Source organism: Eubalaena glacialis, chromosome 12, assembly GCF_028564815.1.
Source record: "Eubalaena glacialis isolate mEubGla1 chromosome 12, mEubGla1.1.hap2.+ XY, whole genome shotgun sequence".
Classification (NCBI taxonomy): Eukaryota; Metazoa; Chordata; class Mammalia; order Artiodactyla; family Balaenidae; genus Eubalaena; species Eubalaena glacialis.
This window is the reverse complement of record NC_083727.1, coordinates 88,914,598-88,941,834: the sequence shown is the minus strand read 5'-3', so window position 1 is coordinate 88,941,834 and position 27,237 is coordinate 88,914,598. Positions and strand designations below refer to the sequence as shown.

The following is a 27,237-nucleotide window of genomic DNA, read 5'->3' as shown; positions in this document are numbered from 1 at the left end:
TGTATATATGTCCATGCCACTCTCTCACTTTGTAACATCTTATCCTTCCCCCTCCCCATATCCTCAAGTCCATTCTCTAGTAGGTCTGTGTCTTTATTTCTGTCTTGCCACTAGGTTCTTCATGACCTTTTTTTTTTTTTCCCTTAGATTCCATATATATGTGTTAGCATACTGTATTTGTTTTTCTCTTTCTGACTTACTTCACTCTGTATGACAGACTCTAACTCCATCCACCTCACTACAAATAACTCAATTTCCTTTATTTTTACGGCTGAGTAATATTCCATTGTATATATGTATCACATCTTCTTTATCCATTCATCTGATGATGGACACTTAGGTTGCGTCCATGTCCTGGCTATTGTAAATAGAGCTGCAATAAACACTTTGGTACATGACTCTTTTTGAATTATGGTTTTCTCAGGGTATATGCCCAGTAGTGGGATTGCTGGGTCGTATGGTAGTTCTATTTGTAGTTTTTTAAGGAACCTCCATACTGTACTCCATAGTAGCTGTATCAATTTACATTCCCACCAAGAGTGCAAGAGTGTTCCCTTTTCTCCACACCCACTCCAGCATTTATTTTTTCTAGATTTTTTGATGATGGCCATTCTGACCAGTGTGAGATAATATCTCATTGTAGTTTTGATTTGCATTTCTCTAATGATTAATGATGTTCAGCATTCTTTCATGTGTTTGTTGGCAATCTGTACATCTTCTTTGGAGAAATGTCTATTTAGGTCTTCTGCCCATTTTTGGATTGGGTTGTTTTTTTTTTGTTGTTGAGCTGCATGAGCTGCTTGTAAATTTTGGAGATTAATCCTTTGTCAGTTGCTTCATTTGCAAATATTTTCTCCCATTCTGAGGGTTGCCTTTTCATCTTGTTTATGGTTTCCTTTGCTGTGCAGAAGTTTTTAAGTTTCATTAGGTCCCATTTTTTTATTTTTGTTTTTATTTCCATTTCTCTAGCAGCTGGGTCAAAAAGGATCTTGCTGTGATTTATGTCGTAGAATGTTCTGCCTTTGTTTTCCTCTAAGAGTTTGATAGTGTCCGGCCTTACATTTAGGTCTTTAATCCATTTTGAGTTTATTTTTGTGGATGGTGTTAGGGAGTGTTCTAATTTCATACTTTTACATGTACCTGTCCAGTTTTCCCAGCACCACTTATTGAAGAGGCTGTCTTTTCTCCACTGTATATGCTTGCCTCCTTTATCAAAGAAAAGGCAACCATATGGGTGTGGGTTTATCTCTGGGCTTTCTATCCTGTTCCATTGATCTATGTTTCTGTTTTTGTGCCAGTACCATACTGTCTTGATTACTGTAGCTTTGTAGTATAGTCTGAAGTCAGGGAGCGTGATTCCTCCAGCTCCATTTTTCGTTCTCAAGATTGCTTTGGCTATTCAGGGTCTTTTGTTTTTCCATACAAATTGTGAATTTTTTTGTTCTAGTTCTGTGAAAAATGCCAGTGGTAGTTTGATAGGGATTGCATTGAATCTGTAGATTGCTTTGGGTAGTAGAGTCATTTTCACAATGTTGATTCTTCCAATCCAAGAATATGGTATATCTCTCCATCTATTTGTATCATCTTTAATTTCTTTCATCAGTGTCTTATAATTTTCTGTATACAGGTCTTTTGTCTCCTTAGGTAAGTTTATTGCTGGATATTTTATTCTTTTTGTTGCAATGGTAAATGAGAGTGTTTTCTTAATTTCACTGTCAGATTTTTCATCATTAGTGTATTGGAATGCAAGAGATTTCTGTGCATTAATTTTGTATCCTGCTACTTTACCAAATTCATTGATTACCTCTATTAGTTTTCTGGTAGCATCTTTAGGATTCTCTATGTATAGTATCATGTCATCTGCAAACAGTGACAGCTTTACTTCTTCGTCTCCGATTTGGATTCCTTTTATTTCTTTTTCTTCTCTGATTGCTGTGGCTAACACTTCCAAAACTATGTTGAATAATAGTGGTGAGAGTGGGCAACCTTGTCTTCTTCCTGATCTTCGTGGAAATGGTTTCAGTTTTTCACCATTGAGGACGATGTTGGCTGTGGGTTTTTCATTTATGGCCTTTATTATGCTGAGGAAAGTCCCCTCTATGTCTACTTTCTGCAGGGCTCTTATCATAAATCGGTGTTGAATTTTGTCAAAAGCTTTCTCTGCATATATTGAGATGATCATATAGGTTTTTCTCCTTCAATTTGTTAATATTATGTATCACATTGATTGATTTGCATATATTAAAGAATCTTTGCATTCCTGGAATAAACCCCACTTGATCATGGTGTATGATCCTTTTAATGTGCTATTGGATTATGTTTGCTAATATTTTGTTGAGGAGTTTTGCATCTATGTTCATCAGTGATATTGGCCTGTAGTTTTCTTTCTTTGTGACATCTTTGTCTGGTTTTGGTATCAGGGTGATGGTGGCCTCGTAGAATGAGTTGGGGAGTGTTCCTCCTTCTGTAATATTTTGGAAGAGTTTGAGAAGGATAGGTGTTAGCTCTTCTCTAAATGTTTGATAGAATTCGCCTGTGAAGCCATCTGGTCCTGGGCTTTTGTTTGTTGGAAGATTTTTAATCACAGTTTCAATTTCAGTGCTTGTGATTGGTCTGTTCATATTTTCTGTTTCTTCCTGGTTCAGTCTCGGCAGGTTGTGCATTTCTAAGAATTTGTCCATTTCTTTCAGGTTGTCCATTTTATTGGCATAGAGTTGCTTGTAGTAATCCCTCATGATTGTTTGTATTTCTGCAGTGTCAGTTGTTACTTCTTCTTTTTCATTTCTAATTCTATTGATCTGAGTCTTCTCCCTTATTTTCTTGATGATTCTGGCTAATGCCTTATCAGTTTTGTTTATCTTCTCAAAGAACCAGCTTTTAATTTTATTGATCTTTGTTATTGTTTCCTTTATTTCTTTTTCATTTATTTCTGATCTGATCTTTATGATTTCTTTCCTGCTGCTAACTTTGGGGGTCTTTTATTCTTTTTTCTCTAATTGCTTTAGGTGCAAGGTTAGGTTGCTTATTCAAGATGTTTCCTGTTTCCTGAGGTAGGCTTGTATTGCTATAAACTTCCCTCTTAGAACTGCTTTTGCTGCATCCCATAGGTTTTGGGTCATCGTGTCTCCATTGTCATTTGTTTCTAGGTATTTTTTGATTTCCCCTTTGATTTCTTCAGTGATCACTTCGTTATTAAGTATTGTATTGTTTACCTTCCATGTGTTTGTATTTTTTATAGATCTTTTCCTGTAATTGATATCTAGTCTCATAGTGTTGTGGTCGGAAAAGATACTTGAAACCATTTCACATTTCTTAAATTTACCAAGGCTTGATTTGTGACCCGAGATATGATCTATCCTGGAGAATGTTCCACGAGCACTTGAGAAAAATGTGTATTCTGTTGTTTTTGGGTGGAATGTCCTATAAATATCAATTAAGTCCATCTTGTTTAATGTATCATTTAAAGCTTTTGTTTCCTTATTTATTTTCATTTTGGATGATCTGTCCATTGGTGAAAGTGGGGTGTTAAAGTCCCCTACTATGATTGTGTTACTGTCGATTTCCCCTTTTATGGCTCTTAGTATTTGCCTTATGTATTGTGGTGCTCCTATGTTGGGTGCATAAATATTTACAATTGTTATATCTCTTCTTGGATCAATCCCTTGATCATTACCCAGTGTCCTTCTTTGTCTCTTGGAATAGTCTTTATTTTAAAGTCTATTTTGTCTGAAATGAGAAACGCTACTCCAGCTTTCTTTTGATTTCCATTTGCATCGAATATCTTTTTCGATCCCCTCACTTTCAGTCTGTATGTGTCCCTAGGTCTGAAGTGGGTCTCTTGTAGACAGCATATATATGCGTCCTGTTTTTGTGTCCATTCAGCCAGTCTGTGTCTTTTGGTGGGAGCATTTAATCCATTTACATGTAAGGTAATTATTGATATGTATGTTCCTATTCCCATTTTCTGAAATGTTTTGGGTTTGTTATTGTAGTTGTTTTCCTTCTCTTGTGTTTCTTGCCTAGAGAAGTTCCTTTAGCATTTGTTGTAAAGCTGCTTTGGTGGTGCTGAACTCTCTCAGCTTTTGCTTGTCTGTAAAGGTTTTAATTTCTCCATCAAATCTGAATGAGATCCTTGCTGGGTAGAGTAATCTTGGTTGTAGGTTTTTCTCCTTCATCACTTTAAGTATATCTTGCCACTCCCTTCTGGCTTGCAGAGTTTCTGCTGAAAGATCAGCGTTAACCTTATGGGGATTCCCTTGTGTGTTATTTGTTGTTTTTCCCTTGCTGTTTTTAATATGTTTTCTTTATATTTAATTTTTGATAGTTTGATTAATATGTGTCTTGGCGTGTTTCTCCTTGGATTTATCCTGTATGGGACTCTCTGTGCTTCCAGGACTTGATTAACTATTTCCTTTCCCATATTAGGGAAGTTTTCAACTATAATTCCTTCACGTATTTGCTCAGTCCCTTTCTTTTTCTCTTCTTCTTCTGCGACCCTTATAATTCGAATGTTGGTGCGTTTAATGTTGTCCCAGATGTCTCTGAGACTGTCCTCAGTTCTTTTCATTCTTTTTTGTTTATTCTGCTCTGCAGTAGTTATTTCCACTATTTTATCTTCCAGGTCACTTATCCGTTCTTCTGTCTCAGTTATTCTGCTATTGATCCCTTCTAGAGTATTTTTAATTTCATTTATTGTGTTGTTCATTGTTGCTTGGTTCTTCTTTAGTTCTTCTACGTCCTTGTTAAATGTTTCTTGCATTTTGTCTATTCTATTTCCAAGATTTTGTATCATCTTTACTATCATTATTCTGAATTCATTTTCAGGTAGACTGCCTATTTCCTCTTCATTTGTTAGGTCTGGTGTGTTTATACCTTGCTCCTTCATCTGCTGTGTGTTTTTCTGTCTTCTCATTTTACTTATCTTACTGTGTCTGGGGTCTCCTTTTCACAGGCTGCAGGTTCGTAGTTCCTGTTGTTTTTGGTATCTGTCCCCAGTGGCAAAGGTTGGTTCAGTGTGTTGTGTTGGTTTTCTGGTGAAGGGGATTAGTGCCTGTGTTCTGGTGGATGAGGCTGGATCTTGTCTTTCTGGTGGGCACGTCCATGTCTGGTGGTGTATTTTGGGGTGTCTGTGGCCTTACTATGATTTTAGGCAGCCTCTCTGCTAATGGATGGGGCTGTGTTCCTGTCTTGCTAGTTGTTTGACATAGGGTGTGGCACACTCTAGCTTGCTGGTCGTTGAGTGAAGCTGGGTCTTGGTTTTAAGATGGAGATCTCTGGGAGATTTTCATCATTTGGTATTACGTGGAGCTGGGAGGTCTCTTGTGGACCAGTGTCCTAAAGTTGGCTCTCCCACGTCAGAGGCACAGCCCTGATGCCTGGCTGGAGCACCAAGAGTCTTTCATCCACATGGCTCAGAATAAAAGGGAGAAAAAATAGAAAGGAAGAAAGAAAGAGGATAAAATAAAATAAAATAAAGTTATTAAAATAAAAATAATTATTAAGAAAAAATAAAATTTTAAAGTAAAAAAAAAAAATGGACAGAACCCTAGGACAAACGGTGAAAGCAAAGTTATACAGACAAAATCTCACACAGAAGCATACACATACACACTCACAGAAAGAGGAAAAGGGGAAAAAATAATATATCTTGCTCCCAAAGTCCACCTCCTCAATTTGGGATGATTCATTGTCTATTCAGGTATTCCACAGATGCAGGTACATCAAGTTGTTTGTGGAGCTTTAATCCGCTGCTTCTGAGGCTGCTGGGAGAGATTTCCCTTTCTCTTCGCACAGCTCCGGGGGTTCAGCTTTGGATTTGGACCCGCCTCTGCGTGTAGGTCGCCTGAGGGCGTCTGTTCTTTGCTCACACAGGACGGGGTTAAAGGAGCAGCTGCTTCGGGGGCTCTGGTTCACTCAGGCCGGGGGGAGGGAGGGGTACGGATGCGGGGCGAGCCTGCGGCGGCAGAGGCCGGCGTGACGTTGCAGCAGCCCGAGGCGCGCCGTGCGTTCTCCCGGGGAAGTTGTCCCTGGATCACGGGAGCCTGGCTGTGGCGGGCTGCACAGGCTCCCGGGAGAGGCGGTGTGGATAGTGACCTGTGCTTGCACACAGGCTTCTTGGTGGCGGCAGCAGCAGCCTTAGTGTCTCATGCCCGTCTCTGGGGTCCGCGCTGATCGCCGCGGTTCGCGCCCGTCTCTGGAGCTCGTTTAGGCGGTGCTCTGAATCCCCTCTCCTCGCGCCCCAGGAAATAAAGAGGCAAGAAAAAGTCTCTTGCCTCTTTGGCAGCTGCAGACTTTTTCCCGGGCTCCCTCCCGGCTAGCTGTGGTGCACTAACCCCTTCAGGCTGTGTTCACGCTGCCAACCCCAGTCCTCTCCCTGCGATCCGACCGAAGCCCGAGCCTCAGCTCCCAGCCCCCGCCCGCCCCGGCGGGTGAGCAGACAAGCCTCTCGGGCTGGTGAGTGCTGGTCGGCGCCGAGCCTCTGTGTGGGAATCTCTCCGCTTTGCCCTCCGCACCCCTGTGGCTGCGCTCTCCTCCGTGGCTCCGAAGCTTTCCCCCTCCGCCACCCGCAGTCTCTGCCCGCGAAGGGGCTTCCTAGTGTGTGGAAACCTTTCCTCCTTCACAGCTCCCTCCCACTGGTGCAGGTCCCGTCCCTATTCTTTTGTCTCTGTTGTTTCTTTTTTCTTTTGCCCTACCCAAGTACGTGGGGAGTTTCTTGCCTTTTGGGAGGTCTGACGTCTTCTGCCAGCGTTCAGTGGGTGTTCTGTAGGAGCAGTTCCACGTGTAGATGTATTTCTAATGTATCTGTGGGGAGGAAGGTGATCTCCGCGTCTTACTCTTCCGCCATCTTCTCCTCTCTTTCATTTTAGATTCAAAGAACCAAGATAAATCATTTTCTCCAGCTGAAAGAAATAATGTTAACATAATTTTGCTTGTTTGTTTTTAACAATAAAGATTACCGTATTTATGTCTAACCCTGAGTATCACTTTATCCAGTATTTGGCAGTCTTTATGTCTATGGTTAATTCTATAAGTCTTTAAAGATTAAACTGAGTACTTAAAATAATATTAAAAGGAATCAGACAATAAGTCAGTAGGCAGAGCCCTTTATTCTTATAAGAACTGAATTCATTATGGATTTTCAATTTTTTTCATTTTATTAGTGAAAAAATAAATCTTTGTCCTTCTTCCTAGGATCATATGAGTAATGAATTAGAAAAAGACAACAATATAAATGTTTTTTAAATTTTTATTCATTTAGTGTGTATCTAAATTTTCAGGAATCAAAAAGTAAGTTTCATAAAGTAAGATTAATTTTGTGGCTAAGACTGAATCAAATATAATTACCTCAATATGTAAACACTTCATAATGGAATCAGTCTAATGCTTCTTTCTTTGGGATTTTCAATCCTCATTTATAGAATTAGTTTTAGTTGATTGTAAGGAAGGGCTATTTAAAGGAATTCTAAAATATAATTTTTCTTGTTAAGAAAATGAGATGACTGAATAACTAGAAATTATAAATAAAATATTTTCTGGACTATATATTAGCAATTAATATCATATATATTCCATGCTTTAACATCCATTCTTTCAGTCAAATATAAAATAGCATTCCAGATAGTGATAATTGGTGGACAAAACAGACTTGACTTTATATTTTACAAGTTAGAGAAATACACAATAAAATAAGTAAGTTATTTTAAAATATGGTAAGTACCAAGCATAAGATGGAACATGTATGTAACTAGTATACATAAAAAGTGTCATAAACAATAAAACAGTAATTGTGAGAAAGGTAAGTATACTGGAGGAAATGATCAAAGCTTCAGGTAGAATGTGGCATTTATTATGACCTGGAGGGAGAAATCAAATTTCAAAAGTTGGGGCAGAGGTCACGGGAAGTAAGTAAAGATATTCCAGATGGAAGAATGCCAAAGAAGCAGGAATCCAATGCACAAGAGTAGTTTAGATTACCTGGAAAGGTCACGGGTAAGAGAACACTTTAGTTAAAAGTTACTGGTATCTGACTGTGAGTCAGATATCATATGAAGTCCTATCTTAAGGACTCATTTAATCCTCCACCCTCATCAGTCTGGTACGATTATTTCTGATGTCCCTTTAGATTAAGTAGCAGGCTTATTTTTATTTAGCTAATAATTCATGGAGCTTGATCTTAAATCCTGGCTGTCTCTTATCAAACCCCTGCAATCTTACGTACTGCAGTAAATCCTCAAGCTTTGTGTTTTCTTAAAAGGAGTTTTTCTTCTTCCCCAGTTGAAGGATATATTTCACTAGGGATGGACTTTTAGGTTGGCAATTAATTTCTCTCAGTCCATTAGCATATTGTTCTACTGGGTTCTTGCTTCCACTGTTGGGAAGTAAATTGTCAGACTTGATGTCCCTTTGAAAGTAAGTGTCTTTGTTCTTTGGCTGCTTTTAAGATTTACTCTATGTCTTTCATTATCAGCAGTTTTACCCTAGATAATGTTTTCTTTGTGCTTAATCCAACATAGGTCTGGAGATCTTTCTAAACCTGTGGTTACTGTCTTTTGTTATCTTTGGACAATTCTCAGGCAGTAATTTTTTCAAATATTGCTCTTATCCAATTTCTCTTCTCCCTTTTTAATATTTCAATTATTTTTATTATTTCCCATATTTAACAGTTTTTTTTTTTCTGACTTCTTTATTCTTTTGTCTTTATGTACTTCAGTCTGGAAATTTACTATTAATCCTCTACTAAGATTTTATTAAAATAATGGAATAAATGATTAAATTTCAATTATTATTATTTCCAAATCACAGTATTTTTTTGACTATTTTGTAGCAGGTTTCTAGTGAAATTCTCTATCTTGCCTTCTATATTCTCACATATATTAATCATAGTCATTTTAAAATATCCAATAACACAATATCTGAATAATCTGTTCCTACTGTCTGATTTTCTCTTGAATTTTGGTTATCAGCATTTCTTTAATTTTTTATTGAATACCAGACATTTTGTTATCAAATATTGAAAAATTTCCTCTAATGTTAACTTCCTCCAAAGAGCACTTCATTTCTCTGGCAGGACAACAGAGTACAGATCGATGACCTCAACTAAAATGTTGAGTGGGGTTTTAGCATGATCTGGGCTGGGAGTTTTGCTGGTTTGTTTTACTTCTAGACCTTGGGGTTTCCATGAAAGCCAGAAGTGTTTAACAGGACCATTGCATCTTACAGGCCCTAGACTCCAATCTCGACCTTTCCTGGAACACAAGACTACTGAATCTTTGCTATTCACTTTAGCTGCTTTCTGCTTACATTGGGTAGTTTCACCCTAGGGAACAAATGTCTCCAACTGATTGCTCATCAACATTTGGGATCATTTGTTTGTTCTTCTCTTCATGGACCTCTCTCCTCAACAAAGTTGAATACATATATTTGTGTAGCTATATATATATTCATTCCAGGGAAATTGTTGCAAGCTCCAGCTGCTTCTATTTACCTGAATTTAAGAAAGCAAATGTCCTGGCCTTAAAAGCAAGGGCAAGAGTGATCTTACTTTAGTTTGCTCCCCTTCTCTCCAGAATTTACGAGATGCAATCTGCTTTGGTTGTTCTTTTCAGAATTCAATCATTGTTCTATGTATTTTACTCAGTTTCGCTAGTTGTTTTTGGCAAAATGAGGTTTGGCAGGATTTTTTGTTGTTTGTTTGTTTGGTAAATAGCTTTTATTAATATAAGGACATTCCCAAAAAGTTCTCATTTGATAAGATAATTTTTATGAATGTGTGTTGAATTATATAATGGTTTTTCCGAATCTGAGATGATCAAAGCATTTTTTCCTTCTTTAATAGAGTTTCTTCTATTGAAGCATACTTCTATTTCTGTAAGACAAAAACAAAAACAAATTACCTGCTCATAATAGAACAAATCTTGAAGACACTCTTAGATTCAATTACTTAAAATTATTTTTTTCAATTTTACTCTTTTTGATCACATAAGATTGATTGAGTTTGCATTTCTTGTTATATGCTTGCCAGATTTTTGTATCTAGGCTTTACTAGTCTCAAAATTTAAGTTGGGTAGTTCCCCTGCTTTTCTGTTTTCTGCACCTATATGACATAAGAGAAGAATTAAAGATTTGGAAGCAATTTTATTTCAGTCTGTGTAAGCATACTGTCAATCTCCCTTTTTGGTGCATTTAAAAATGTTTACTTATTTAGTTAGATTTTCTACTATTTCTTGATCAATGTTCCTAATTTATTATCTGAAATTTGTCCATATTGTCTAAGTTTGTGTTTGTAATTGATACATTGCTGCATTCTCTTTCTCCTCCTCTTTCATCTTTGTTTTCCTAGTCTGATAATCTTTATCCTTCAGTAGGTTCATACAAAGATGTAATGTAAAATAATAATAATAAATAATAGTAATGAAAAATTGTTCATAAAAGAAATAATGAAAAGTAAATATTTTTAAATAACAAAATAAAAATAATGAAATAATGAAAATTGTTCATACAGTAATTCCCCTACATACGAACCTTTAAGTTTTGAACTTTCAAAGATGCAAACGTGCATTTGCACGTCCAGTTGCATAAGTTAGTTCATGTGTCTGGCGTACTTTGTCAGGGCGTGGATCCTCTACAAGTGGTTGTGCTTTTGTGTACTTTACTGTACACTTTACTGTATAGAGTACAGTAGTACACTATCTTTATTTCAAACCCAGGATGTACACAAGCCAGTGTAAAAGCAGCACTGATGTAGCTGGTACTGCTAAGAAGTGCCAGCTGTTGTGATGTACTACTGTACTTTTCAAGGTACTGTACTGTAAGATTAAAAACGTTTTCTTTATTTTTGTGTTTTTTTTTATGTATTATTTGTGTAAAAAGTATTATAAACTTATTACAGTACAGTACTATATAGCCGATTGTTAGTTGGGTACCTAGGCTAACTTTGTTGGACTTAACGAACACACTCTCAGAACAGAACTCATTCGTATGTAGGGGACTTAATATACAAAGAAATAATGTAAAGATAGATAATTCTGTTCAAGTGCAGTACTTGTTGTGTGTTGTACTTTGACCTTGTCAGATCTAGACTGGAAAGCCTGGAAGGAATGGTTGCTATTGATTAGTGGTGATTATTGGTCACTAGGTCAAGCATGTCATTACTAGGTCAAGCCAAATCATTACTGCATGCAATGCTCAAAATAAGCTTATGAAGTAGACATTATTGGTAACTTTATGTGTAAAGGCACCTGAGGCTTAGATAACTTAAAAGTTTACTTAGATAAATTAAGTAGGTTAGCAGATGTGTTAGGCAGAATTATAAAATGGCCCCAAGATCTCCACCTCCTAGTGCACATGTCCTGTAAAACCTACTCTCCTTGAGCATAAGTAAGACCTGTGAATATAGTGGGATAGTATTACCATTTATGTTACTTTATATGGAAAAATAGATTTTACAGAAGTAACTAAGGTCCCTAATCAGCTGACTTTGATTTATCAAATGTAAGATTATCTCGGGTGTGCCTGACCTAATTAGATGGGTCCTTAAAGGAGACAAGACACAGAAGCAGGTGCTCTCCTGTTGGCCTTGAAGGAACAAACCACCCCACTGTGCTTTGAGAAGACAAGGCCATGTGCCAAGGATGTGACACCATCTGGATCTGAGAGCCGTCCTTGCCTGGCAACTAGCAAGTGACCAGACCCAAGTCCTAGGGCCACAATGCAATAAATTTTACTGACAACCACTGTTTGGAAAAGGACCCCAAGCCTCAGATGAGATCATAACCCCGGTCAATACCTTGTTTTAGCCCGGTGAGACTTTAAGCAAAGGAGTTGACTCACCTGTGTCTGGACACTGAACCACAGAAAATGTGAGATAGCAAATTTATGTTTAAAGCTGCTAAATTTGTGGTAATTTGCTACACAGCAATAGAAATTCAATACACCATACATGTCTGGATATTTAATAAGCCACAAAGCTGGTGTTCAAATGTCATCTCTCAGATTTCAAAATTTATATTCAGAATTATGCTAACCTTCTTACCTTTGTATATTTGTCACTGATCACAAGGATTTAAAATATCTAGCTCATGACTTGAAAAACTAAACTACTACTACATAGTTACATGCAGAATATTATATAGAGTGTGTTATATATGTAGTTATTATACCTACCAAACTTGACCACATTGTCTTTTGTCTCACTGGTGGTGTAGTTCACTGAGCTGGATCTGGGTCATCTTTTATCATCTTCTGTCTTTCCTGTCTTCCTACTCACTATGTATTTTCAAACTATGAAAACTGTTTTATCTGAATTTGGCAGGAAGACAAATGTCTGCTTTGCATTAAGAGGTAAAAATAATGTGACACCAACTTCACAAATTATGTAAACTTTTACCCATTTTAGTAAACATATTTAAATACATTTTCATCCCCAGGAAAAGTAACTCAAAATATTATTATATGATTATTGAATGCCAAGGTAATATGGCTTAAAAGTAGTGTGTCAGCTTTATTATTTTAAGTTACTGGAATTAATTAACTTTATAGTGTTGATTGGGAAAGTGCTCTGCACTAAGAATGTCTAAGTTCAGAATAATGCTTCTGAATCAAGTAAGCAACAGATGAATAGAAATACTTGAACTCTGGGTTAATTCTACTCAATATTCTGCTCTCTGCAACATTTATACTTTTTCATGTTTAATATTAGAAAAATGTCTATTTCCTTGATCACTTTGTTTCTGTTTCATACAGATTCCATCATATCTGGAGATCACTGCTTTGGTACCTGACACTTTAGTGATAATTAGATCATTAAGTGCATGGTAATTTTCTACTCATTATTAAATCATCAAGAATACCAATAAGAAATATATGACTTTAATGGCAAAGAAATTTGTTTGGCTTTTTGGTTCACTCACTGAATTTGTTTCAAATTACTACTGATATGTCAAAATAAAAACCAGCAGTATTCTCATGCATTTGTCTTAACAGAAACAACTGACACCTTTTTGAAGGTGAATTGGCAGAAATAACTAAAGGACACTTGACACGGTCCACAGGATATGGACATCCATCATGCATCCTGATTTGCCCTCCTGTCTATCACTAGGTTGGGTCATGGTCCCCCATTCACTACATCAGATGCTTAGTCTTGCCTGTTATAGAATTGTTTCCATCTCAAATAGCATATGCATTAAACAAAGTATGATCATTAACTTCAATTTTCATGTAAGTCCTCTTTGTAATGCTTACACAAAAGAGAAGGAAAAAGAAATAAGCTAAATGCAATCAATGAAAACTTTCTGAATATTGCCAAACTCATTGAGGAAGTTAACCATGATAGAGGCAGAACACAGGAAAACATTGCTGTTGAAATCCAGCAGACCATAAGTACTGAGAGTGAGAACTCTGAGTGGAGAATGAACACATGTTCAGGAGTAAAATCTGGTCTTGGTATGGCCACTCTCATCCCTCTGCTTTTCACAAGCAGCTGAAAACTAAAGCTGGGACCTCAGTGGAGCTACTCATACATTTGGATTATTGTAACCTAAATGCATCTACATCGAGCATGAATGTATGTATTTCTCTGGTGAAAAAAGTTATTTGTCTGGAATGTTTGAACTTTACGAACTTTCTGTCTACCTATAGTAAAGGTATAGAATCTTTGTGAAGTCTGTTTTGTGTACTAACTTCATATTTTACATTAGTTTTCCTATCATTGTTTCCATTGTTCAATCAACAGGTATTAAGCGTCCACTGGTGCCAGGCCTTCTCAAGGTACTGGAATGTATTACACCAGACCATGTTTTCCCATCTCAGAGAGCTCCTGCTCTTGTGTGTTCACAGAACTATGTAGACTCAACTCAATTCCCAAGTGAAAAGTTGGGCTGGCATCACCTGACACAGCTCTGTCCAGTAGAAATGTAACAAAATCTATGTGTGTTCAGTGAATTTTCTAGCAGTCACATTAAAAAAAAGTTCAAAGAAACAGATGAAATTAATTTTAATAATACAATCATGTGTTTAACTCTTTATATCCAAATTATTATCATTACAACATGTAATAAAATTATTAGTGAGATACTTTATATTCTTTTTTAATATTAAATTTTCCAAATCCAGTGTGTATTTTATACTTACAGCCTCATTTGGGACCAGGCACATTTCAATGCTCTATAACCACAGGTGGCCAGTGGCTACTGTACTGAACAGAGAAGATCAAGATAACACCTAACATTGATGTTAGAATTTTTTGTATTTCTAAATCTAGAATCGCTAAACCTCAGAGCCCAAATTCTAACTTTTTGAAAAGAGCTCTAGTCTTCAAAATTATTTTTAATGTATAAATTACTGTCCCACCATAATTTGAGGTGTCTTTTGGGTTGTTTTTCTATTTGCCCAATCAGGAAAAACAATTTTGCTTCCAGTATTTTGAATATTGTTTCAGACCAATTTTATTCTTCAGAAAAATAATATGCAAAGTTTTGCAATTTCAATAAACGAACAATACTACACTTACATAAGTTAATTATTTGTAAGTAATTTCACAAAGCTGTCAGAAGGTTTATTTTGTTGTAGTTATTTTTTTAACTCGTGAGCTAGTTGCCAAGTACCACATTTAGTTATATAGTTTCACACAATCACTAGTCTTCATATTACTAATACACTACTTTTATATTAACATTTAACAAGACCAATAGCTCTGTACTGTGAGCTTGACACATAAATATTAATTTTTATTGAATTAGATACTAAAGAATACTGTTCACATAGTTTTTAAACTGCAGTAAAGTAATTTTTGACAAGTATTGACATTCTATAAAAATTGAAAAAAATCATAAATTGACAGAGAGATCAAAATAACGAAGAGTAATAAGAAGTGACCTAAAGGTTGTATACTGTTCATATTCCCTTAGAACTACCAATGCGTGTGCCTTTCTGGTTGGGAAGGATATTTTTGTGAACAAGAATCCAATGACTGCAAAAAGAATCCCTGTAAGAACAATTCCACCTGTACTGATCTTGACAATGGCTATCGGTGAGTAATATATTCATCGTTTCTTTACAAAATTACTTGGAATTCACGATGTCTTTGGGATATATCCAGACATTGTTTTCATTTTACATCAATTAATTAAAATAATGGTACTAAGATGAAGAGCCATTTCCTGAAAAGATAGTGTCACTTTCATTTAAAATTTGCAAATACCAAAGTGCAGATGTCCAGTCAAAAAAGGAATAAACAAATTTTAACTTGGAAATGCAATGTCCAGATGTGGCTCATCTTACGAATGGCCTTACTTCTTCAAAACACGCTTTTGCCATTTCAGCGTTGTTTCAGGTCATTCCATGCAAAATCAGTGCCACAAATGTGTCCTTAGTGGATCTATTAAATTAAATTCAACTTATTTTCTATAAATAAATCATGAGTTTGGATTATTTTAGTCAAATTATTGGTAAATTTTACAACATTTACTATCCACATTTTCCATACTACGATTGTATTATTAATTGATTTTTAGATGAGAAATTTGAAGAAACTAAATAGAAATTCTGAGTAGCCACTGTTATTATTCCAAAACTTTAATAACCAAATATATAGTTGTAAATAGTTTTTAGCTTTTGACTTCTTTGGTGTGTGCACTAGTTCCCTTAAGTAGATGCAAAATCAGGCGTACTGTAACTAGAAAGCTTTTCTTATCACACAAGCAGAATAATTGAATACAAATATAGTTATATAATTATTTTTCCAGGGATAAATCAAAATGGTTTCAGGATGTCATCTAAAATAACTCATAAACTGTCTTTTGTCTTGTGATTAAAATTGAGAATTCTGAATCACCTCAAGCACGTAAGAGTTTTTACAAATGTTCTTCATGTTTAGTGACTGAAATGGGAAGAAAGACTTAGACTAGTCAACAGTAGGCACTTTATTTCATTATAAGGGAATTCTGAAATAGCTGGCATTTCAATGGCCGTAAGAAAAATAATGAATAACTTCTGTAATATAAGAAAACTCTCAATGACAATAGTTGACATTAGTTTAAAATATACAAAAATGTAAAAACCCAGAGTTATTTTTGTGATATTATCAATTATTAAAATTGATATATTATCACAAATTAATATTTAGTGCCTATCCATCTATGCAGTGGGAGAAAGAATCAACTTTAGTTAGGCTATGGAAAAAAAACTTTTCATAATTATCCATTTATTTTATTTTTTTTAAATAGCTCTATTAATTATAACCTACAATATATAATATGAATTTTCTGGGATATTTTTCAGACTCTGAGATATCTTTTTAAACATTCAGCTCTCTCTTAAGTTCCTGAAGATAATTAGTTTATGCATTTGTGTATGTGTATGTGACACGTAATTTTGGGATGGCTTAAGAAAGTGGTGTTTTGGCCTGCATGGGATATTGTCAGGAGGTGGGAAGCATTCTGTGATTGGGTTTACAATGAATTTCATGTAGAAGGATGGAAAACTAGACAGAGGGGGAAACCAACATGTTTACAGAGGCAGTGATCCTTCATAATAGCCATTTTAGGGGAAGGTTTGCCATTCTTGTGGTTTAGATAATGTTCATGTTTTTGTTTGTATTCAGATATGTTTGTGGGGTAGGCTTATTTTTGTTATGATTCATCAGGGTCACAGAGTAGCCTTGTTTCATTTTGATGTTCTTTGAAATTTTCTATTGAAATGTTCAACAGGAGAACAGCAACATGTAGCTGTTAACCTAGCTTCTAGTTCCTGGCCAGCTCCTGGGGATTCTGGATTTAGTTGCTGCTTTCTCTTTCCCAAAATATACTCTCATTGATATGTGGAGGGGGGGCTGGAAATACGTGTTTGTGCATGTGAAATATATCACTTATTTGTATAAAATATGTTATTCTCATAATGTCAATCAAACAGAATGAGAAGACACAAGTATTAATTTATTATCCAGCATGATAGTACTTTTACTTAGATTAAAACACTGCCATTTGATTAAGAGGCCTTAAATATCTAAAACAAAACAAGCAACAAAGTCTAGAAGGCTTAATTAAAATACACTTTATTTTAATATTCATGAGACATAATCAGTCTTTCTAGAAACTCTGACACCACTAGTTGTGAACCCTTAATGACTTAAATTTATAAACATGTCAGAAGAGTTTGCCTCTTAAATTAACACAAACACTCTTAGTCACTTTATCATGCTTCAGATTTTTCAAAGATTACTGATTGTATTTCCAAGATGTAGGGTTGCATTTTTTCTTGGTATAAAAATAGAAATCCAGTTGAAGTAAGCTTTCTGACTGTGCTTCTCCTTTGTGATTTTAAACATGAAAATGTATTAATACAAATGTTCATGTTATATTAACATTGGCTTTACTAGATTGTAAGGGGAAGAAAACATTCAATAAATACACTATCAATGAGATGACCATAATTAGTATATGTGTTATATATAAATATGATGACTCACTATTTAGGAATTACCAAGTTATATTTTGTATAATTTATTGAGGTATGCAATTCACCCTTTTAATGTGTACAATTCAGGAGTTTTTAGTATATTCACAGAAAAGTAAAAGCATTACCACAATCTTATTTTAGAATATTTTCATCACCCCAAAAGAAACCCATACCTATTAGCACTACCTCCGCATTTTCCCCCTCCCCTCTAGGCCCTGAAAATGACTAATCTGTTTTCTGTCTCTATGGATTTGCCTGTTCTGAACATTTCATACAAATGGAATCATGCAGTATGTGGTCTTTTGTGACTGATTCATCACACTTAGCATAATGTTTTCAAGGTTTACGTCACAGTACTTCTTTCCTTTTTATAGTCAATAATATTACATCGTAAGGTTATAATACATTTGTTTATCTATTCTTCATTTGATAGATATTTAGTTTGTCTATTTCTTGACTAGTATGCCCAAGTATGTGTATTCATATATATTTCCAATTCTTTGAGTGTATAACTAGCATTAGAATTGTTGGATTATGTGATAACTTTATGTTTAACTTTTAGAGGAAAGTTCCAAACACTTGTCTAAGTTAATGCACTATTTTACAATCCCACCAGCAATGTATGAGGGTGTCAATTTCTCCACATCCTTGTCAGTACTTCATAATGTCTTTTAATTTCTGATTCTAGTCATTTGAATCTTCTCTATTTTTCTTCTGATCAATCTAGTTCAATGTCTTTTGACAGAACAAACTTTGAATTTCATTGTTTTTATATATTTCTTTTTATTCTCTATTTCATTAATCTCATCATTTCCTTCTTCTAGCTCTGGGTTTAGTTTTATTGTTCCAGGTGGATGGTTTCATTATTGATTTAAAAATCTGTACTTTTTTAAACACCAGTATTTACAAATATAAATTTTGCTCTAAGCACTGCTTTAGAGGCACCTTATAATTTTTTGGTGTTTTGTGTGTTTATTTTCATTCATCTCAGAATATTTTCTAATTTCCCATGTGATTTCTTCTTCAGCTCACTGGTTATTTAGGAGTGTGACATTTAATTTCCACATATTTGTAAATTCCTCAGATTTCCTTCTGATTTTAACTTCTACTTTTATTTATTTACTTATTTATTTATTTTTAACATCTTTATTGGAGTATAATTGCTTTACAATGGTGTGTTAGTTTCTACTTTATAACAAAGTGAATCAGTTATACATATACATATGTTCCCATATCTCTTCCCTCTTGCATCTCCCTCCCTCCCACCCTCCCTATCCCACCCCTCTAGGTGGTCACAAAGCACAGAGCTGATCTCCCAGTGCTATGCAGTTGCTTCCCACTAGCTATCTATTTTACGTTTGGTAGTGTATATATGTTCCTGCCACTCTCTCACTTTGTCACATCTTACCCTTCCCCCTCCCCATATCCTCAAGTCCATTCTCTAGTAGGTCTGTGTCTTTATTCCCGTCTTGCCACTAGGTTCTTCATGACCTTTTTTTCTTTTTTTCCCTTAGATTCCATATATATGTGTTAGCATATATATGGTATATATAGCATAGTATTTGTTTTTCAAATAGCATAGTATTTGTTTTTCTCTTTCTGACTTACTTCACTCTGTATGACAGACTCTAACTCCATCCACCTCACTACAAATAACTCCATTTCGTTTCTTTTCATGGCTGAGTAATATTCCATTGTATATATGTGCCACATCTTCTTTATCCATTCATCCGATGATGGACACTTAGGTTGCTTCCATGTCCTGGCTATTGTAAATAGAGCTGCAATGAACATTTTCATACATGACTCTTTTTGAATTATGGTTTTCTCAGGGTATATGCCCAGTAGTGGGATTGCTGGGTCATATGGTAGTTCTATTTTTAGTTTTTTAAGGAACCTCCATACTGTTCTCCATAGTGGCTGTATCAATTTACATTCCCACCAACAGTGCAAGAGTGTTCCCTTTCCTCCACACCCACTCCAGCATTTATTGTTTCTAGATTTTTCGATGATGGTCATTCTGACCAGTGTGAGATGATATCTCATTATAGTTTTGATTTGCATTTCTCTAATGATTAATGATGTTCAGCATTCTTTCATGTGTTTGTTGGCAATCTGTATATCTTCTTTGGAGAAATGTCTATTTAGGTCTTCTGCCCATTTTTGGATTGGGTTGTTTGTTTTTTTGTTATTGAGCTGCATGAGCTGCTTGTAAACATTGGAGATTAATCCTTTGTCAGTTGCTTCATTTGCAAATATTTTCTCCCATTCTGAGGGTTGTCTTTTGGTCTTGTTTATGGTTTCCTTTGCTGTGAAAAAGCTTTTAAGTTTCATTAAGGTCCGATTTGTTTATTTTTGTTTTTATTTCCATTTCTCTAGGAGCTGGGTGAAAAAGGATCTTGCTGTGATTTATGTCATACAGTGTTCTGCCTATGTTTTTCTCTAAGAGTTTGATAGTGTCTGGACTTACATTTAGGTCTTTAATCCATTTTGAGTTTATTTTTGTGTATGGTGTTAGGGAGTGTTTAATTTCATACTTTTACATGTACCTGTCCAGTTTTCCCAGCACCACTTATTGAAGAGGCCGTCTTTTCTCCACTGTATATGCTTGCTGCCTTTATCAAAGATAAGGTGACCATATGTGCATGGGTTTATCTCTGGGCTTTTTATCCTGTTCCATTGATTTACACTTCTGTTTTTGTGCCAGTACCATACTGTCTTGATTACTGTAGCTTTGTAATATAGTCTGAAGTCAGGGAGCCTGATTCCTCCAGCTCCATTTTTCGTTCTCAAGATTGCTTTGGCTATTCGGGGTCTTTTGTGTTTCCAAACAAACTGTGAAATTTTTTGTTCTACTTCTGTGAAAAATGCCAGGGGTAGTTTAATAGGGATTACATTGAATCTGTGGATTGCTTTGGGTAGTAGAGTCATTTTCACAATGTTGATTCTTCCAATCCAAGAACATGATATATCTCTCCATCTATTTGTATCATCTTTAATTTCTTTCATCAGTGTCTTATAATTTTCTGTATACAGGTCTTTTGTCTCCTTAGGTAGGTTTATTCCTAGATATTTTATTCTTTTTGTTGCAATGGTAAATGGGAGTGTTTCCTTAATTTCACTTTCAGATTTTTCATCATTAGTTTATAGGAATGCAAGAGATTTCTGTGCATTAATTTTGTATCCTGCTACTTTACCAAATTCATTGATTAGCTCTAGTAGTTTTCTGGTAGCATCTTTAGGATTCTCTACGTATAGTATCATGTCATCTGCAAACAGTGACAGCTTTACTTCTTCTTTTCCGATTTGGATTCCTTTTATTTCTTTTTCTTCTCTGATTGCTGTGGCTAACACTTCCAAAACTATGTTGAATAATAGTGGTGAGAGCGGACAACCTTGTCTTGTTCCTGATCTTAGTGGAAATGGTTTCAGTTTTTCACAATTGAGGAAAATGTCGGCTGTGTGTTTGTCATATATAGCCTTTATTATGTTGATGAAAGTTCCCTCCATGCCTACTTTCTGCAGGGCTTTTATCATAAATGGGCGTTGAATTTTGTCGAAAGCTTTCTCTGCATCTATTGAGATGATCATATGGTTTTTCTCCTTCAATTTGTTAATATGGTGTATCACGTTGATTGATTGCGTATATTGAAGAATCCTTGCATTCCTAGAATAAACCCCACTTGATCATGGTGTATGATCCTTTTAATGTGCTATTGGATTCTGTTTGCTAGTATTTTGTTGAGGATTTTTGCATCTATGTTCATCAGCGATATTGGCCTGTAGTTTTCTTTCTTTGTGACATCTTTGTCTGGTTTTGGTATCAGGGTGATGGTGGCCTTGTAGAACGAGTTGAGGAGTGTTCCTCCCTCTGCAATATTTTGGAAGAGTTTGAGAAGGATAGGTGTTAGCTCTTCTCTAAATGTTTGATAGAATTCGCCTGTGAAGCCTCTGGTCCTGGGCTTTTGTTTGTTGGAAGATTTTAAATCACAGTTTCAATTTCAGTGCTTGTGATTGGTCTGTTCATATTTTCTATTTCTTCCTGGTTCAGTTTCGGCAGGTTGTGCATTTCTAAGAATTTGTCCATTTCTTCCAGGTTGTCCATTTTATGGCATATAGTTGCTTGTAGTAATCTCTCATGATTCTTTTTATTTCTGCAGTGTCAGTTGTTACTTTTTCTTTTTCATTTCTAATTCTATTGATTTGAGTCTTCTCCCTTTTTTTCTTGATGAATGTGGCTAATGGTTTATCAATTTTGTTTATCTTCTTAAATAACCAGCTTTTAGTTTTGTTGATCTTTGCTATTGGTTCCTTCATTTCTTTTTCATTTGTTTCTGATCTGATCTTTATGATTTCTTTCCTTCTGCTAACTTTGGGGTTTTTTTGTTCTTCTTTCTCTAATTGCTTTAGGTGCAAGGTTAGGTTGTTTATTCGAGATGTTTCCTGTTTCTTGAAATAGGCTTGTATTGCTATAAAGTTCCCTCTTAAAAGTGCTTTTGCTGCATCCCATAGGTTTTGGGTCGTTGTGTCTCTATTGTCATTTGTTTCTAGGTATTTTTTGATTTCCCCTTTGATTTCTTCAGTGATCACTTCGTTATTAAGTAGTATATTGTGTAGCCTCCATGTGTTTGTATTTTTTACAGATATTTTCCTGTAATTGATATCTAGTCTCATTGCATTGTGGTCAGAAAAGATACTTGATACGATTTCAATTTTCTTAAATTTACCAAGGCTTGATTTGTGACCCAAGATATGATCTATCCTGGAGAATGTTCCATGAGCACTTGAGAAGAATGTGTATTCTGTTGTTTTTGGGTGGAATGTCCTATAAATATCAATTAAGTCCATCTTGTTTAATGTATCATTTAAAGCTTTTGTTTCCTTATTTATTTTCATTTTGGATGATCTGTCCATTGTTGAAAGTGGGGTGTTAAAGTCCCTTACTATGATTGTGTTACTGTCGATTTCCCCTTTTATGGCTGTTAGTATTTGCCTTATGTATTGAGGTGCTCCTCTGTTGGGTGCATAAATATTTACAATTGTTATATCTTCTTCTTGAATTGATCCCTTGATCATTATATAGTTTCCTTCTTTGTCTCTTGTAATAGTCTTTATTTTAAAGTCTATTTTGTCTGATATGAGAATTGCTACTCCGGCTTTCTTTTGATTTCCATTTGCATCGAATATCTTTTTCCATCCCCTCAGTTTCAGTCTGTATGTGTCCCTGGGTCTGAAATGGGTCTCTTGTAGACAGCATATATATGGGCCTTGATTTTGTATCCATTCAGCCAGTCTGTGTCTTTTGGTGGGAGGATTTCATCCATTTACATTTAAGGTAATTATTGATATGTATGTTCCTATTACCATTTTCTTAAATGTTTTGGGTTTGTTATTGTAGGTGTTTTCCTTCTCTTGTGTTTCCTGCCTAGAGAAGTTCCTTTAGCATTTGTTGTAAAGCTGGTTTGGTGGTGCTGAACTCTCTCAGCTTTTGCTTGTCTGTAAAGGTTTTAATTTCTCCATCAAATCTGAATGAGATCCTTGCTGGGTAGAGTAATCTTGGTTGTAGGTTTTCTCCTTCATCACTTTAAGTATATCGTGCCACTCCTTTCTGGCTTGCAGAGTTTCTGCTGAAAGATCAGCTGTTAACTTTATGGGGATTCCCTTGTGTGTTATTTGTTGTTTTTCCCTTGCTGCTTTTAATACGTTTTCTTTATATTTAATTTTTGATAGTTTGATTAATATGTGTCTTGGCGTGTTTCTCCTTGGATTTATCCTGTATGGGACTCTCTGTGCTTCCAGGACTTGATTAACTATTTCCTTTCCCATATTAGGGAAGTTTTCAACTACAATCTCTTCAAATATTTTCTCAGTCCCTTTCTTTTTCTCTTCTTCTTCTGGGACCCCTATAATTCGAATGTTGGTGCATTTAATGTTGTCCCAGGGGTCTCTGAGATTGTCCTCAGTTCTTTTCATTCTTTTTTGTTTATTCTGCTCTGCAGTAGTTATTTCCACTATTTTATCTTCCAGGTCACATATTCGTTCTTCTGCCTCAGTTATTCTGCTATTGATCCCTTCTACAGTATTTTTAATTTCATTTATTGTGTTTTTCATCATTGCTTGGTTCCTCTTTAGTTCTTCTAGGTCCTTGTTAAATGTTTCTTGCATTTTGTCTATTCTATTTCCAAGATTTTGGATCATCTTTACTATCATTATTCTGAATTCTTTTTCAGGTAGAATGCCTATTTCCTCTTCACTTGTTAGGTGTGGTGTGTGTTTACCTTGCTCCTTCATCTGTTGTGTGTTTTTCTGTCTTCTCATTTTGCTTATCTTACTGTGTTTGGGGTCTCTTTTTTGCAGGCTGCAGGTTCATAGTTCCTGTTGTTTTTGGTATCAGTCCCCAGTGGCTAAGGTTGGTTCAGTGCATTGTGTAGGCTTCCTCATGGAGGGGACTAGTGCCTGTGTTCTGGTGGATGAGGCTGGATCTTGTCTTTCTGGTGGGCACGTCCATGTCTGGTGGTGTGTTTTGGGGTGTCTGTGACCTTACTATGATTTTAGGCAGCCTCTCTGCTAATGGATGGGGCTGTGTTCCTGTCTTGCTAGTTGTTTGGCATAGGGTGTTGCGCACTATAGCTTGCTGGTCGTTGAGTGAAGCTGGGTCTTGGTGTTAAGATGGAGATCTCTGGGAGATTTTCATCGTTTGGTATTACATGGAGCTGGGAGGTCTCTTGTGGACCAGTGTCCTGAAGTTGGCTCTCCTACCTCAGAGGCACAGCCCTGATGCCTGGCTGGAGCACCTAGAGCCTTTCATCCACACGGCTCAGAATAAAAGGGAGAAAAACTAGAAAGAAAAAAAAGAAAGAGGATAAAATAAAGTTATTAAAATAAAAAAATAAATAATAGTTATTAAGAAAAAAATTAAAAAAAAATTTTAAGTAAAAAAAAAAACGGACGGACAGAACCCTAGGACAAATGGTGAAAGCAAAGCTATACAGACAAAGTCTCACACAGAAACATACACATATACACTCACAAAAAGAGGAAAAGGGGAAAAAAATAATATATCTTGCTCCCAAAGTCCACCTCCTCGATTTGGGATGATTCGTTGTCTATTTGGGTATTCCACAGATGCAGGCACATCAAGTTGTTTGTGGAGCTTTAATCCGCTGCTTCTGAGGCTGCTGGGAGAGATTTTCCTTTCTCTTCACACAGCTCCGGGGGTTCAGCTTTGGATTTGGACCCGCCTCTGCGTGTAGGTCGCCTGAGGGCGTCTGTTCTTTGCTCACACAGGACGGGGTTAAAGGAGCAGCTGCTTCGGGGGCTCTGGCTCACTCAGGCGGGGGGAGGGAGGGGTACGGATGCAGGGCGAGCCTGCAGCGGCAGAGGCCGGCGTGACGTTGCACCAGCCCGAGGCGCGCCGTGCATTCTCCCGGGGAAGTTGTCCCTGGATCACGGGAGCCTGGCAGTGGCGGGCTGCACAGGCTCCCGGGAGGGGCGGTGTGGAGAGTGACCTGTGCTCGCACACAGGCTTTTTGGTGGCGGCAGCAGCAGCCTTAGCATCTCATGCCCATCTCTGGGGTCCGCGCTGATAACCGCGGCTCGCGCCCGTCTCTGGAGCTCGTTTAAGCAGCGCTGTGAATCCCCTCTCCTCGCACACCAGGAAACAGGCAAGAAAAAGTCTCTTGTCTCTTCTGCAGCTGCAGACCTTTTCCCCGACTCCCTCCCGGCTAGCTGTAGTGTGCTAACCCCTTCAGGCTGTGTTCACGCTGCCAACTCCAGTCCTCTCCCCGGGATCCGACTGAAGCCCGAGCCTCAGCTCCCAGCCCCCGCCCGCCCCGGCGGGTGAGCAGACAAGCCTCTTGGGCTGGTGAGGGCTGGTCGGCACCAATCCTCTGTGCGGGAATCTCTCCACTTTGCCCTCAGCACCCCTGTGGCTGTGCTCTCCTCCGTGGCTCCGAAGCTTCCCCCCTCTGCCACCCACAGTCTCTGCCCGCGAAGGGGCTTCCTAGTGTGTGGACACCTTTCCTCCTTCACAGCTCCCTCCCACTGGTGCAGGTCCCGTCCCTATTCTTTTGTCTCTGTTGTTTCTTTTTTCTTTTGCCCTACCGAGGTACGTGGGGAGTTTCTTGCCTTTGGGGAGGTCTGACGTCTTCTGCCAGCGTTCAGTGGGTGTTCTATAGGAGCATTTCCACGTGTAGATGTATTTCTGATGTATCTGTGGGAAGGAAGGTGATCTCCGCGTCTTACTCTTCCGCCTTTCTTCTCCCGGTCTCTACTTTTATTTTATTGTGGTCAGAAAACATACTTTATCAGAGTTTTCCTGAAGCTTGTTTTATGACCTAACACATGGTCTATAATGGAGAATGTTCTATACCTACTTGTGAAGAACTTGTATTCTGCTGTGGTTGGGTAGATGTTACATAGTCTGTCTTTTAGTCCTGGTTGGTTTATAATGTTGATCAGGTCCTCTATATCCTTGTCGTCTCCTGCCAATTTGTTCTATTCATTATAGAAATAGGATATTAAAGTTTATAATTACTATTATTGAATTGTTTATTTACCCTTTCAATCTGTTACTTTTTGCTTCATTTAAGTGGGACTCTGCTTTCAGGTTTGTACACGATAGTAATTGTTAGATCTTACTGATAGATATAAATATTTTTAATTATAAAATGTTCTTGTCTCTAGTAACATGTTTTTGTCTTAAAGTTTATTTTGCCTGATATTATTATAGTTGACTCAGCTGTCTTTTGATTATAGATTGCATAGTGTGCATTTTCCTATCCTTAATCTATTTGTGACTTTGAATATAAAGCTTTTCTCTTGTAGTTAGCATACAATTAGACTACTTTCTAAAATTCACTCTGCCAATCTCTACCTTTTAGTAGCATTATAAACTCAATTTTCATTTAATGTGAATACTGATAAAATAGGGTAAAAATATGCTATATTCCTATTTTTTTATGTCTTTTTGTTCCTCTGCTTCTGAACCATTGCCTTCTTTTGTGCTAGATATTCTCTGGTGTTACACTTTAATTTCCTTTTTACTTTTAGTATGTAGTTTTTGCTTATTTTCTTAGTGGTTATCTTATCAATTACAGTTAGCTTCTTAACTTAAAACAGTCAACATAATATTGACACCAACTTAATCTCAATAGTATACAAAAACTTGACTCCACTATTGCTCCATTTCCTCCCACCTACCTTAGGCTATTATAAATTATAAACCCATCAATGCAATTTTGTAATTATTGCTTTATTCACTGTCTTTTAAATGAGATAGGAGAAGACAAGAGTAATAAGCAAAAAATGCTTTTATGCTGTCTTTTATATTTACCTATATATTCACTATAACTGGTGCTCTTTGTGTGTGTGTGGATTCAAGTTACTGTTTAGTGTCTTTTCCTTTTAGCTTAAAGAACTCCCTTTACTATTTCGTATAGGGCAGTATGTTAGTGATGAATTCTCTCAGTTTTGTTTTTTTTTTTTTAAATAGACTATGTAGTCCTGGAAAGAGCAGCAGTAGCCCCTTGGATCCCTCCGATGCTGTGAGGGACTGGGACCCCAATGGCTCCACAGGATGGCACAGACTTTATTTTTATTTTTTTAATATTTATTTATTTTTTACTTATTTATTTTGGCTGGTCCAGTTCTTAGTTGCAGCATGCGGGATCTTTAGTTTCGGTATGCAGACTTCTTAGTTGTGGCATGCAAACTCTTAGTTGTGGCATGCATGCAGGATCTAGTTCCCCGACCAGGGATGGAACCCAGGCCCCCTGCATCCTG

The 27,237-nt window shown here is 36.6% G+C and overlaps 1 protein-coding gene across 1 annotated transcript in view; it reads left to right on the top strand.

Moving 5' to 3' along the window:
- The window catches only part of EYS (eyes shut homolog), a 1,734,738-nt gene that overhangs the window by 510,563 nt on the left and 1,196,938 nt on the right, over positions 1 to 27,237 (top strand). The window contains exon 13 of the mRNA XM_061207220.1: positions 14,907 to 15,028. Coding sequence (XP_061063203.1) covers positions 14,907 to 15,028 — 122 coding nt within the window. The remainder of the gene's footprint in view (positions 1 to 14,906; positions 15,029 to 27,237) is intronic.